Genomic DNA, 15,142 nt, shown 5'->3' with positions numbered 1-15,142 from the left:
CCCTAATTAACCCCTTCACTGCTGGGCATAATACACGTGTGGTGCGCAGCGGCATTTAGAGGCCTTCTAAATACCAAAAAGCGATGCCAAAGCCATATATGTCTGCTATTTTTGAAGAAAGGGGATCCCAGAGAACCATTTACAACCATGTATGCCATAATTGCACAAGTTGTTTGTAAATAATTTCAATGAGAAACCTAAAGTTTGTGAACACATTTGTGAAAAAGTGAACATTTTTTTTTATTTGATCGCATTTTGTAGTGAAATGGTGGCATGAAATATACCAAAATGGGCCTAGATCAATACTTTGGGATGTCTTCTAAAAAAATATATATACATGTCAAGGGATATTCAGGGATTACAGAAAGATATCAGTGTCCCAATGTAACTAGCGCTAATTTTGAAAAAAAGTGATTTGGAAATAGCAAAGTGCTAATTGTATTTATTGCATAAAAAGCAAAGAACATGTAAACATTGGGTATTTCTAAACTCAGGACAAAATTTAGAAACTATTTAGCATGGGTGTTTTTTGGTGGTTGTAGATGTGTAACAGATTTTGGGGTCAAAGTTAGAAAAACTGCGTTTTTTTTCCATTTTTTCCTCATATTTTATAATTTTTTTATAGTAAATTATAAGATATGATGAAAATAATGGTATCTTTAGAAAGCCCATTTAATGGCGAGAAAAACGGTATATAATATGTGTGGGTACAGTAAATGAGTAAGAGGGAAATTACAGTTAAACACAAACACCGCAAAAAACCTGATAAATTTATTTCTCTTGTAGTGTAGTCAGTCCACGGGTCATCCATTACTTATGGAATATATCTCTTCCTAACAGGAAGCTGCAAGAGGATCACCCAGCAGAGCTGCTACATAGCTCCTCCCCTCACATGTCATATTCAGTCATTCGACCAAAGCAGACGAGAAAGGAGAAACCATAGGGTGCAGTGGTGACTGGAGTTTAATAAAAATTTAGGCCTGCCATAAAGACAGGGCAGGCCGTGGACTGACTACACTACAAGAGAAATAAATTTATCAGGTAAGCATAAATTATGTTTTCTCTTGTTAAGTGTAGTCAGTCCACGGGTCATCCATTACTTATGGAATACCAATACCAAAGCTAAAGTACACGGATGAAGGGAGGGACAAGGCAGGAACATTAAACAGAAGGAACCACTGCCTGAAGTACCTTTCTCCCAAAAATAGCCTCCGAAGAAGCAAAAGTGTCAAATTTGTAAAATTTTGAAAAGGTGTGAAGCGAAGACCAAGTCGCAGCCTTGCAAATCTGTTCAACAGAGGCCTCATTTTTAAAGGCCCAGGTGGAAGCCACAGCTCTAGTAGAATGAGCTGTAATCCTTTCAGGAGGCTGCTGTCCAGCAGTCTCATAGGCTAAACGTATTATGCTACGAAGCCAAAAAGAGAGAGAGGTAGCCAAAGCCTTTTGACCTCTTCTCTGTCCAGAGTAAACGACAAACAGGGAAGAAGTTTGACGAAAATCTTTAGTTGCCTGCAAATAGAACTTCAGGGCACGGACTACGTCCAAATTATGCAAAAGTCGTTCCTTCTTTGAAGAAGGGTTAGGACACAGTGATGGAACAACAATCTCTTGATTGATATTCCTGTTAGTAACTACCTTAGGTAAGAACCCAGGTTTAATACGCAGAACTACCTTGTCTGAATGAAAAATCAGATAAGGAGAATCACAATGTAAGGCAGATAACTCAGAGACTCTTCGAGCCGAGGAAATAGCCATCAAAAACAAAACCTTCCAGGATAACAGCTTGATATCAATGGAATGAAGGGGTTCAAATGGAACGCCTTGAAGAACATTAAGAACTAAGTTTAAGCTCCACGGCGGAGCAACAGTCTTAAACACAGGCTTAATCCTAGTTAAAGCCTGAACGTCTGGAACTTCAGCCAGACGTTTGTGTAGAAGAATAGACAGAGCAGAAATCTGTCCCTTTAACGAACTAGCAGATAAGCCCTTTTCTAAACCCGCTTGTAGAAAGGACAATATCCTAGGAATCCTAACCTTACTCCATGAGTAACTCTTGGATTCGCACCAATATAAATATTTACGCCATATCTTATGGTAAATTTTTCTGGTAACAGGCTTCCTAGCCTGTATTAAGGTATCAATAACCGACTCCGAGAAGCCACGCTTTGATAGAATCAAGCGTTCAATCTCCATGCAGTCAGCCTCAGAGAAATTAGATTTGGATGTTTGAAAGGACCCTGAATTAGAAGGTCCTGTCTCAGAGGTAGAGACCACGGTGGACAGGACGATATGTCCACTAGGTCTGCATACCAGGTCCTGCGTGGTAACGCAGGCGCTATCAGAATCACCGAAGCTCTCTCCTGTTTGATCTTGGCAATCAAACGAGGAAGCATCGGGAATGGTGGAAACACATAAGCCATGTTGAAGACCCAAGGGGCTGTCAGAGCATCTATCAGCACCGCTCCCGGGTCCCTGGACCTGGATCCGTAACAAGGAAGCTTGGCGTTCTGGCGAGACGCCATGAGATCCAGATCTGGTTTGCCCCAACGAAGAATCAGTTGAGCAAAGACCTCCGGATGAAGTTCCCACTCCCCCGAATGAAAAGTCTGGCGACTTAGAAAATCCGCCTCCCAGTTCTCTACGCCTGGGATGTAAATCGCTGACAGGTGGCAAGAGTGAGACTCTGCCCAGCGAATTATCTTTGAGACTTCCAACATCGCTAGGGAACTTCTGGTTCCCCCTTGATGGTTGATGTAAGCCACAGTCGTGATGTTGTCCGACTGAAATCTGATGAACCTCAGAGTTGCTAACTGAGGCCAAGCTAGGAGAGCATTGAATATTGCTCTTAATTCCAGAATATTTATTGGGAGGAGTTTCTCCTCCTGAGTCCATAATCCCTGAGCTTTCAGGGAGTTCCAGACTGCGCCCCAGCCTAGAAGGCTGGCGTCTGTTGTTACAATCGTCCAATCTGGCCTGCGAAAGGTCATCCCCTTGGACAGATGTGGCCGAGAGAGCCACCATAGAAGAGAATCTCTGGTCTCTTGATCCAGACTTAGTAGGGGGGACAAATCTGAGTAATCCCCGTTCCACTGACTTAGCATGCACAATTGCAGCGGTCTGAGATGCAGACGCGCAAATGGTACTATGTCCATTGCCGCTACCATTAAGCCGATTACTTCCATGCACTGAGCTACTGACGGGTGTGGAATGGAATGAAGGACACGGCAAGCATTTAGAAGTTTTGATAACCTGGCCTCTGTCAGGTAAATTTTCATCTCTACAGAATCTATAAGAGTCCCTAGAAAGGGAACTCTTGTAAGTGGTAATAGAGAACTCTTTTCCACGTTCACCTTCCACCCATGCGATCTCAGAAATGCCAGAACTATCTCTGTATGAGACTTGGCAGTTTGAAAACTTGACGCTTGTATCAGAATGTCGTCTAGGTACGGAGTCACCGCTATGCCTCGCGGTCTTAGTACCGCCAGAAGTGAGCCCAGAACTTTTGTAAAGATTCTTGGAGCCGTAGCTAATCCGAAGGGAAGAGCTACAAACTGGTAATGCCTGTCTAGGAAAGCAAATCTTAGGTACCGATAATGATCCTTGTGAATCGGTATGTGAAGGTAGGCATCCTTTAAATCCACTGTGGTCATGTACTGACCCTCTTGGATCATGGGAAGGATGGTTCGAATAGTTTCCATTTTGAATGATGGAACTCTTAGAAATTTGTTTAGGATTTTTAAGTCCAAGATTGGTCTGAAGGTTCCCTCTTTCTTGGGAACCACAAATAGATTTGAATAGAATCCCTGCCCGTGTTCCGTCCGCGGAACTGGGTGGATCACCCCCATTAGTACAAGGTCTTGTACACAGCGTAGAAACGCCTCTTTCTTTATTTGGTTTGCTGATAACCTTGAAAGATGAAATCTCCCTCGTGGAGGAGAAGTTTTGAAGTCCAGGAGATATCTCTGAGATATGATCTCCAACGCCCAGGGATCCTGGACATCTCTTGCCCAAGCCTGGCCGAAGAGAGAAAGTCTGCCCCCCACTAGATCCGTTTCCGGATAGAGGGCCCTCTCTTCATGCTGTCTTGGGGGCAGCAGCAGGTTTCTTGGCCTGCTTGCCCTTGTTCCAGGACTGGTTAACTTTCCAGCCCTGCCTGTAACGAGCAACAGCTCCTTCCTGTTTTGGAGCGGAGGAAGTTGATGCTGCTCCAGCCTTGAAGTTACGAAAGGCAAGAAAATTAGACTGTTTGGCCTTTGATTTGGCCCTGTCCTGAGGTAGAGCATGGCCCTTACCTCCCGTAATGTCAGCTATAATTTCTTTCAAGCCGGGCCCGAATAAGGTCTGCCCTTTGAAAGGAATATTAAGCAATTTAGATTTAGAAGTCACGTCAGCTGACCAGGATTTAAGCCATAGCGCTCTGCGCGCTTGGATGGCGAATCCGGAGTTCTTAGCCGTAAGTTTGGTTAAATGTACGACGGCATCAGAAACAAATGCGTTAGCTAGCTTAAGTGCTTTAAGCTTGTTCATAATTTCATCCAATGGAGCTGTGCGAATGGCCTCTTCCAGAGACTCAAACCAGAATGCCGCCGCAGCAGTGACAGGCGCAATGCATGCAAGGGGCTGTAAGATAAAACCTTGTTGAACAAACATTTTCTTAAGGTAACCCTCTAATTTCTTATCCATTGGATCTGAAAAGGCACAACTATCCTCCACCGGGATAGTGGTACGCTTAGCTAAAGTAGAAACTGCTCCCTCCACCTATGTGGCGTCTATAGGAAACATTTTCCTAAATATGGGAGGAGGGGAAAAGGGCACACCAGGTCTATCCCACTCCTTGCTAATAATCTCTGTAAGCCTTTTAGGTATAGGAAACACGTCAGTACACACCGGTACCGCATAGTATCTATCCAACCTACATAATTTTTCTGGAATTGCAACCGTGTTACAATCATTCAGAGCCGCTAATACCTCCCCTAGCAATATGCGGAGGTTCTCAAGCTTAAATTTAAAATTAGAAATCTCTGAATCCAGTCTCCCTGGATCAGATCCGTCACCCACAGAATGAAGCTGTCCGTCTCCACGTTCTGCAAACTGTGACGCAGTATCTGACATGGCTCTCACCTCATCCGCGCACTCTGTCCTTAACCCAGAGCTATCGCGCTTGCCTCTTAATTCTGGCAATTTAGATAATACTTCTGTCATAACAGTAGCCATGTCTTGCAAAGTGATTTGTAAGGGCCTCCCTGATGTACTTGGCGCCACAAAATCACGCACCTCCTGAGCGGGAGGCGAAGGTACTGACACGTGAGGAGAGTTAGTCGGCATAACTTCCCCCTCGTTGTCTGGTGATAATTTCTTTACATGTAAAGATTGACTTTTATTTAAAGTAGCATCAATGCAATTAGTACATAAATTTATATTGGGCTCCACATTGGCCTTTAAACATAGTGAACAAAGAGATTCATCTGTGTCAGACATGTTTAAACAGACTAGCAATGAGACTAGCAAGCTTGGAAATACTTTTCTAAATAATTTTACAAGCAATATAAAAAATGCTACTGTGCCTTTAAGAAGCACAAAAAGCTGTCACAGTTGAAATAACAATGAACCAAAATAGTTATAGCAACCAATTTTTCACAGTAAATGTATTAAGTTAGCAAAGGATTGCACCCACCAGCAAATGGATGATTAACCCCTTAATACCCAAAAACGGATTAACAATTTAATAATTAACGTTTTTCTCACAGTCAAAACACACTGTCACAGGTCTGCTGTGACTGATTACCTCCCTCAAAATGAATTTTGAAGACCCCTGAGCTCTCTAGAGACGATCTGGATCATGGAGGATGAAGTAGACAGATTGTGACTGAATTTTTACTGCGCAAAAAAGCGCTAAAATAGGCCCCTCCCACTCATATTACAACAGTGGGGAAGCTCAGAAAACTGTTTCTATGCAGAAAACAAAGATGGCCATGTGGTAAAAATCATGCCCCAATTAGTTTTATCACCAAGTACCTCACAAAAAACGATTAACATGCCAGTAAACGTTTTAAACATACATTTGAAAAGTTATGAATTGTTATTAATAAGCCTGCTACCAGTCGCTTTTACTGCAGTTAAGGCTCATACATTATATCAGTATTAACAGTATTTTCAGAGTCAATTCCATTCCTTAGAAAAATACATTCAGTGTACACACACTCATCAGCCTAATACCAGTCGCTATCACTGCATTTAAGGCTGAACTTACTTTACATTGGCATCAGCAGTATTTTCTCAGTCAATTCCATTCCTCAGAAAAATAATTACTGCACATACCTCATTTGCAGGGGGGCCCTGCATGCTATTCCCCTTTTCTGAAGTTACCTCACTCCTCAGATGAGAACAGCCAGTGGATCTTAGTTACGTCTGCTAAGATCATAGAAAACGCAGGCAGATTCTTCTTCTAATGCTGCCTGAGAATAAACAGCACACTCCGGTGCCATTTAAAATAACAAACTTTTGATTGTAGAAATAAACTAAGTTCAAAAACACCACAGACCTCTCACAGCGACCTATCTAGTTAGGCTGCAAGAGAATGACTGAATATGACATGTGAGGGGAGGAGCTATGTAGCAGCTCTGCTAGGTGATCCTCTTGCAGCTTCCTGTTAGGAAGAGATATATTCCATAAGTAATGGATGACCCGTGGACTGACTACACTTAACAAGAGAAATGTAAAAATAGCCTTGGTCCCAAACGGACAGAAAATGGAAAAGTGATGTGGTCCTTAAGGGGTTAATGTAAAGTATACAGTAGTAGTTGGTGTCTGACATATAGAACAATATTTCTAATATTTCTAATAAGAGATCCTGTCTCAGAGTTCACTTGAGTATATAAGGACACTAACAAAAAGAACAATTCAAGATATCCTGAGTGGATCTTTTAAAAAAGAAAAAATGTGAGTTGGAGTTTCTTTACATCAGTGTTCTACAACAATTAATTACAGGACAGTAGACAATGTGTAACTTCACAAATATATGTTTCCTAAAATAACAATTTAAAGGGATATCTAGAAAGCGTACTTAATTCTAAACAACTTTCTAATTTACCTCTATTATCTAATTTGCTTCATTCTCTTGATATACTTTGCTGAAAAGCATATCTAGATAGGCTCAATTGCTGCTGATTGGTTGCTGCACATATATGCCTTGTGTGATTGTCTCATCCATGTGCATTGCTATTACTTCAACAAAGAATATCTAAGGAATAAAGCAAGTTAGATAAAAGAAGTAAATTGGAATGTTGTTTGAAATTGTATTCTCTATCTGAAAATGTTTGGGTTTAGTGTCCCTTTAATTTCACTTTAAAAAATCTGATACTAACCTCTAGATTAGATTCTTGTGACATCTGATATAGAAGAGAGGTAAAGCAGGTAGTATTTTGTAAAAGCACACGGCCAAGGATGCCAAGGTATGTGGACATCACGACTGGATATCTCTGTTAGGATAAAGAGTATTGTCAGAAATGTATTTGTCACATGGCATTCTAGAATGGGGCTATGCCGTATTTTGTAAGTTTACTAGAGAAAATATGAAAGATCTTTTCTAAACCGGTAAATGTTAAAAAGCATAGAACTCAAAACTTATGAATCAGTATATATAAACAATTATTCATTGCATTCTTAAGCTGTACACAAATGTTTTACAATAATATAAAAACAGTCACTTTAGTAAAATGTGCACCTTTGATTGTTGTTTTTCAAAGATTGCAGGATGTCACAATCACATACTTATATCTAATGAAGACCAAGAACAATAAATTATAGTTTTAAATGGAAAGGACTACACATAAGTAATGAGATAACTGCCCTGATATATACCAAAGACTGACTCTCAATTCAACTGTAAACTTAGTATACTACAAGATAACGTATCAAATAATGGGTTAATGTAGTTGAATTTCCAGTGGATGAGAACACAAAACATTTAGAGTAGTACTAAAAGTCCATAAATGGTTGGATAAACCACTGGGTTGCCAAAATGTCTTTGGCAAAGACTTCTTTAATAAATGTCTCGAGGAATGATTGGATAGATAGCTACAACCTATAGTCCAGCCATTACCTGGTTTAGGGACAGCCTCCATATAATTAAAATACACAGTTTTTCCCAGTTGTGTGACTATACTTCCAACCCAGGTTGTTTCCTTATCCCACCTAGCCAAGGTCAAGAGTACTGAAGGTTGCCATCAATCTGCAGCCTGTTCCAATCTCCAGCATTTCTGTAACAGCATACCTGAGTATACAGTCAACAGTCTGTCTCAGCAGAAATCATGTATCCAATCTCCGTCCTGTCATAGCATACTTGTGTATCCAGTCACCAGCCTGTCTCAACAGAAGTTAAGAAGCTGCTAATCCCATTTCATGTCTGTCACAGCATACCTGTGTATCCAGTCACCAGCCTCTCTCAGCAGAAGCAATGTATCCAGTCTCTGGCCTGTCAAAGCACACCGGTGTTTCCAGTCATCAACTTATCTAATCAGTAGTTGTGCATCTGGGCTCTGGCCTGTCACAGCATACATTTACCACCAGCCTATCACAGCATACTTGTGAATACAGTCACCAGTCTGTCTCAGCAGAAGTTGTGTATCCAGTCTCCCACCTGTCACTGCATATCTGTGTATCCAATCATCAGACTGTAAGCAGAAGCTTTGTATCCAGTCTCCGGCCTACCACAGAAGTACCTGAGTATCCACACTCCTGCTCTATCACCTAAATTACTATCACAAATAAAGCTTTTCTTGTGTGAACTTCACCTGTACTCTGTCATTATGCCTAAAAAGGGAACTAGCTCTAGATATCCAATATCTCAAGCCTATTTCAGAGTTTAGTCTTCAACAGAACCAGACACTTACGCACTGTGTATTCTTGTGATATCCAACAGTAACTGACTGTTGTTAAAACTATTTCTTGAGTGGAAGTTTCAAACTAAATTGCTTGCAGTAAATATATGAACATTGCCACTGTAAATTCCACAAGCTTTGGTATTAGATCATCTAAGTAGCTTAAAGGGACAGTCAACACAAGAATTTGTGTCGTTTAAAAAAAAAAAAATAGATAATCCCTTTATTACCCATTCCCCAGTTTTGCATAGCCAACACAGTTATAATACACTTTTTACCTATGCGATTACCTTGTATCTAAGCAGACTGCCCCCCCCCCCTTATTTCAGTTCATTTGACAGACTTGCAATTTAGCCAATCAATGCTCCTTCCTCTGTAAATTCATGTGCGTGAGCTCAATGTTATCTATATGAAACACATGAACTAATGCCCTCTAGTGGTGAAAAACTGTCAAAATGCTCTCAGATTAGAGGCGGCCGCCTTCAAGGTCTAAGAAATTAGCATATGAACCATATGAACCTCCTAAGTTTAGCTTTCAACTAAGAATACCAAGAGAACAAAGTAAAATTGGCGATAAAGGTAAATTGGAAAGTTTAAAAGTACATGCCCTATTTGAATCATGAAAGTTTTTTTTTTGTATTGACTGTCCCTTTAACTGCAGGCAGACTACATTGTAATTAAAAACAAAACAAAACTTTGAGTCAGTAAATGTTATTAACAGAATATTTTAAAATGCGGAGTAAAGAGAGAATATAATGAATATAAGTGTTACCTCTCCTTCAATAATGCCCCTACAGACTGGTGGAAGAAGGCTCTGAAATATCTGGGGACCAACAGTCGGGTTTACCTGAAGAACATTCTCAACAACCTATAAAAAAAGATTTTTAAAAAAAAATGAAAATAAATACTGAGAATTTTAGTTAATTCATGCAGCTAAGAAAATTCTAATTTTTCTACAAAAGGTACTAAAGGAATATATTGCATCATATCTGCTTGTAGTAAATAGAGATAATCCATACAGAATTCATTGGGGGTTAACAAAAAAGGAGTCAAAGGGCTCCATTTATTAATTGGCAGGCTGGATGAGGTTCCCTGCTATGTACCCTTGTTTGCCCAGCCTCGCGGCGAGCATTTGCTGCCCGTATTTAACATTGCACAAGCCACTGCTTGTGCAATGCCACCCCCTGCTCAAGCAAAAGGAGGACTGTCGATCATGATTTAAATCTACAACACTTTAGGAGGCGGAGAGGTTAAGTAGAACTTAACTATCATTTAAGGCTTGCTCATGTCAGTTAAAAGGATGGGGTTCTTAAAGGATTACTTTCTGTTATAATTTTTAAGCTAAACAACTAACATATTAAAGTTAATAAACATTAATTAAAACCTACTGACCTATATTTTCTCCAAAACAAAGTTTCATAACGTTCTAAAAGTTATATCTTTTATTCGCCAATGATGTCACGTTATCCTGCCCACTATTTTCAGCACTGCGTGTTCAAAATACTTAAACTAATAACTTTGTGTTTAAAGCGCCATTTTGAAACCTAGGTATTGTAAACGGATTGGTACAGAGCAAAGGATACCCACGGAGTGGGTTTGGAAAACAATTACATTTGCAGACAAGATTTCTGATATACGGTAGAGATATGTTAATGAAATGCTATTGATAAAAAGCGTATTTCGGGGTAGTTAGTTAGTAACAGGCATAGAAAATATTTACTTACAGTGGCCCTTTAAGCTGCTTTCACAGCATGATAAATGGAGCCCAAAGAGAAGAGTAAACAGAAGAAATGTATTATTTATATTTGAGTTCTAAGTGAAGTTCATGCAACACAACACTGGCTCCGGCAGTACTGTACTAAATCCAGCTCTTCTACTAAACAGAAGAACAAATCTATTTGCATTTTGCTTACTTCCATGTTAGCACACAAAATCACGCTGATGTATATTTTTATATATATATATGTATTTTGTATATTTATATTTATATATATATATTTATAATTTTTATAGAAAGTAATGATGTAGGGAATGTCTTCTATGGTCTTTATATTGTAATTATGAGAAGAAGCTCAATGTGGACAAACTGGCAAAGTACAACCATTTATTTACAGGATACTATATTGGGGAACATCTAATAATGGCAGAATTAAAAATAGAACAATTGTTATAAGGCACAAAAGCTTTTCAGTTACTGATGTAAAATGTAATTAGCATTATCATAAACGATTGTACAGTTTATCTTTAGCTTGTTACGATTAAGATTGCAATTAATCTTTGTATTCTTAGCAACCTAAACTTGTTACTTGGTTTTGTTTTCAGTTATAGTATTTCTTAAAATAAGAGAAAAAGTTTATAAACTATGTCTCATGGAACAGATGCTTTATGTTCTAAAATCGTTCCGCACTCGTGAAAGTAAACATAACAGAGAAAATAGAATGATGGTGTAAAATATAAGTCACAGTCTAAAAATATTATAAAAGCGGAAACTTTATCTTTGCTATTATTTCTTATTCCCATATAATGCAAAATATTATATTCAATCTATATTACTTTAATTTTTCTATACTATGGGAGGATTAGGGTGATATTTATATAGCATTATTTTTTTAAAGTTGGAGAATTGATGCCAATGCCTATAATATACCAGAAATTACATCCAACGTCCTAAGCATTATACTAAGACCAAGGGGTGGTAGGGAATAATAAATGCCTGCAGTAAAAGCCTTGCAGGAGACTTATACAAAATATTTTATATTTATGGTGATTTACCAATAATGCTATTCACAGAGTAGAACATTCTTGAGGTATATCAGTCTGATCCCTCAAGGTCAGTCCAGCTCCTAAGCACCAAGCAATCCCTCTCTGACTAAGGAGCATGGCAACCAGAGATGATCATTTCGGCCTTCATTGAGCGTCATCAGTATATACTGTGTGTGTGTGTGTGTGTATATATATATATCTATATATATATATATATATATATATATATATATATACACTGTATATATATTGCACACAAAGAGGAGAGAATCATTTTAAAGTTAACTAAAACAGCCACATAATTTACAACATCATTATTATTATTATTATTAAAACTAATATTTAATTAATTGTAATAGTTAGATTATTAGACCTACACCCTTCTGGCTTCCTAGGAAACGTGGGACAAGCACAATTTAAAAAAATATATATTTTTTTGGGGTCAACACTGCTACCGGGCCCTTTTAGGGAGCGCACAGCAACTTTTCAGGGAGAGCACAACTTAATTAGCATTAGCAGCCCGAGTAGAAAATCAAGTTTCAAATAGTTGCAGGATTTTTCAATGTATTTGTTTGTAGTATTACTTTTATTAGTTGTATTTATTTAATTTTAAATTAACTTGTATGTCCCTCTATTTGCTTAAATCAGCAGAGGCTTTTTTAGAGCGAGAGGAAGGAGTAGGTGGGCAGAGCAGGGTAGATAGGTCATCTTTAGGAGCTGCCAGTGTCACCTCTGCTTCTGATATCCTGGATAGCTGCTATGAGCTGAGCTGTATACTACCCTCCACTGACTGTGCAGCTTGTGCAGGTCAAGGGTCAGGTCAAACTCCAGTTATTACAACTTTCCTTTGTGCTGTTGTCTCTGCAAATGGAGGTGAGTGAGGCCAGACAGGCAATGCATGCAATGTTTTTTTTTTAACCCTTCTCTCTCTTCAAGTTGCTCTATAGCGTTTAGCATCTATAGCTGCTGTTTTGTAATTTGTTATCCATTGAGATGCCTCAAATTACTTTTATTAGTAGATATTGCTTACTAAATGATCACACTTTCAATGGGATGTTCTTAAGAAGGTATTTTAATATGAACATATTATTGTGTGTGAATGTGGGTATATGAATGTGTGTGTGCATGCACATGTGTATATATGTGTTCACGTGGTTGTGTGTGGATATGTGTGTGTGTGTGTGTGTGAGTGAGTGAATGTGTTTGAGTGTATGGAATATATATATATATATATATATACACACACACACACACAGTATCTCACAAAAGTGAGTACACCCCTCACATTTTTCTAAATATTTTATTATATCTTTTCATGTGACAACACTGAAGAAATGATACTTTGCTACAATGTAAAGTAGTGAGTGCACAGCCTGTATAACAGTGTAAATTTGCTGTCCCCTCAAAATAACTCAACACACAGCCATTAATGTCTAAACCGTTGGCAACAAAAGTGAGTACACCCTTAAGTGGAAATGCCCAAATTGGGCCCAATTAGCCATTTTCCCTCCCCGGTGTAATGTGACTCGTTAGTGTTACAAGGTCTTAGGTGTAAATGGGGAGCAGGTGTGTTAAATTTGGTGTTATCGCTCTCACACTCTCTCATACTGGTCACTGGAAGTTGAACATTGCACTTCATGGCAAAGAACTCTCTAAGGATCTGAAAAAAAGAATTGTTGCTCTACATAAAGTTTTTCTAGGCTATAAGAAGATTGCAAAGAAAAAACTAAGCTGCAGCACAGTGGGCAAGACCATACAGCGGTTTTACAGGACAGGTTCCACTCAGAACAGGCCTCGCCATGGTCGACCAAAGAAGTTGAGTGCACGTGCTTAGCATCATATCCAGATATTGTTTTTGGGAAATAGACGTATAAGTGCTGCCAGCATGGTTGCAGAGGTTGAATGGGTGGGGGGTCAGCCCATACGCCTCACACTGCATCAAATTGGTCTGCATGGCTGTAGTCCCAGAAGGAAGCCTCTTCTAAAGATGATGCACAAGAAATCCAGCAAACAGTTTGCTTAAGACAAGCAGAATAAGGACATGGATTACTGAAATATAAACTTATTTGATTCAGATGGTGTCAAGGGTGTGTAGCGGCAACTAGGTGAGGAGTACAAAGACAAGTATGTCTTGCCTACAGTCAAGCATGGTGGTGGGAGTGTCATGGTCTGGGCCTGCATGAGTGCTGCTAGCACTGGGGAGCTACAGTTCATTGAGGTAACCATGAATGCCAACATGTACTGTGACATACTGAAGCAGAGCATGATCCCCTCCCTTCGGAGACTGGATAACGACCCCAAACACATCTCCAAGATGACCACTGCCTTGCTAAAGAAGCTGAGGGTAAAGGTGGTGGACTGTCCAAGCATGTCTCTAGACCTAAACCCTATTGAGCATCGGTGGGGCATCATCAAACGGAAGGTCTCTAACATGCACAAGCTCCTTGATGTCTTCATGGAGGAGTGGAAGAGGACTCCAATGGCAACCTGTGAAGCTCTGTGAAATCTATGGCCAAGAGGGTTAAGGCAGTGCTAGAAAATAATGGTGACCACACCAAATATTGACACTTTGGGCCCAAATTGGACATTTCCACTTAGGGGTGTACTCACTTTTATTGCCAGTGGTTTAGACATTAATGGCTGTGTGTTGAGTAATTTTAAGGGGACAGCAAATTTACAATGATATATAGGTTGTACACTCACTACTTTACATTGTAGCAAAGTGTCATTTCTTCAGTGTTGTCACATGAAAAGATATAATAAAATATTTACCAACATGTGAGGGGTGTACTCACTTTTGGGAGATACTATATATATATATATATATATATATATATATACATACATACATACATACAAACACACACATTCATACATACTGTATATATGTATGTATATTGCCTATTATCTATGCTTTAGGAAGGAGAGCTGTTCAAATGAGCAGGGCCCTGCAACAGAGTTTGCCCTGTGGACTAGCAAATTCTAGTTACCTCTCTGATACAAATCAAATAGATCAGATAATTTTGATTCAGCTGAAAAATACAAGTGTGTATTGTTAGTTGAGAACTAGTTATCTAAAGTTTAATTTAATGCGTAAATTGTGTAGGTTGCTGCATTAAAACACCTGTGTTTTCTCCTTGTGTAATTTGATACATAATATTTTCTTACAAGTAAGGATAAACATATTACCTTTAAAACGTGAACTTGCCCCTCCATAGTTATATCCTTAAGAAGTTCCAAAAAGGATTGGCAGAGGTTAGTTGCATACATCTATAATAAAAGAAGAAGTAATGTATGATTTCCATGATCAGCTCAAAAAATATTAAAACTGCAATTCATACAGTCATTAAATTAATGTATCATTCCAGTGCATTTTGGGCTTATCTGCATGGTTCCAAGTAAACATAAAAATGTCATGTTTCCTTTCAATCAACCATACATTTTATTGAGCCAATTTACATCAATATGAAATATTAAAAAGAAGCATAATTTGTGCCACA

At 39.0% G+C, this 15,142-nt stretch overlaps 1 protein-coding gene across 1 annotated transcript in view; it reads right to left on the bottom strand.

Moving 5' to 3' along the window:
- IPO11 (importin 11) overlaps nt 1-15,142 on the bottom strand; it is a 950,863-nt gene that overhangs the window by 253,903 nt on the left and 681,818 nt on the right. Inside the window, exons 24-26 of the mRNA XM_053701321.1 lie at nt 14,832-14,912; nt 9,652-9,747; nt 7,365-7,478 (exon numbers count right to left, since the gene is read on the bottom strand). Coding sequence (XP_053557296.1) covers nt 7,365-7,478; nt 9,652-9,747; nt 14,832-14,912 — 291 coding nt within the window. The remainder of the gene's footprint in view (nt 1-7,364; nt 7,479-9,651; nt 9,748-14,831; nt 14,913-15,142) is intronic.

Source organism: Bombina bombina, chromosome 2 (assembly GCF_027579735.1).
Source record: "Bombina bombina isolate aBomBom1 chromosome 2, aBomBom1.pri, whole genome shotgun sequence".
Lineage (NCBI taxonomy): Eukaryota > Metazoa > Chordata > Amphibia > Anura > Bombinatoridae > Bombina > Bombina bombina.
This window is presented reverse-complemented; position numbering and strand designations above follow the sequence as displayed.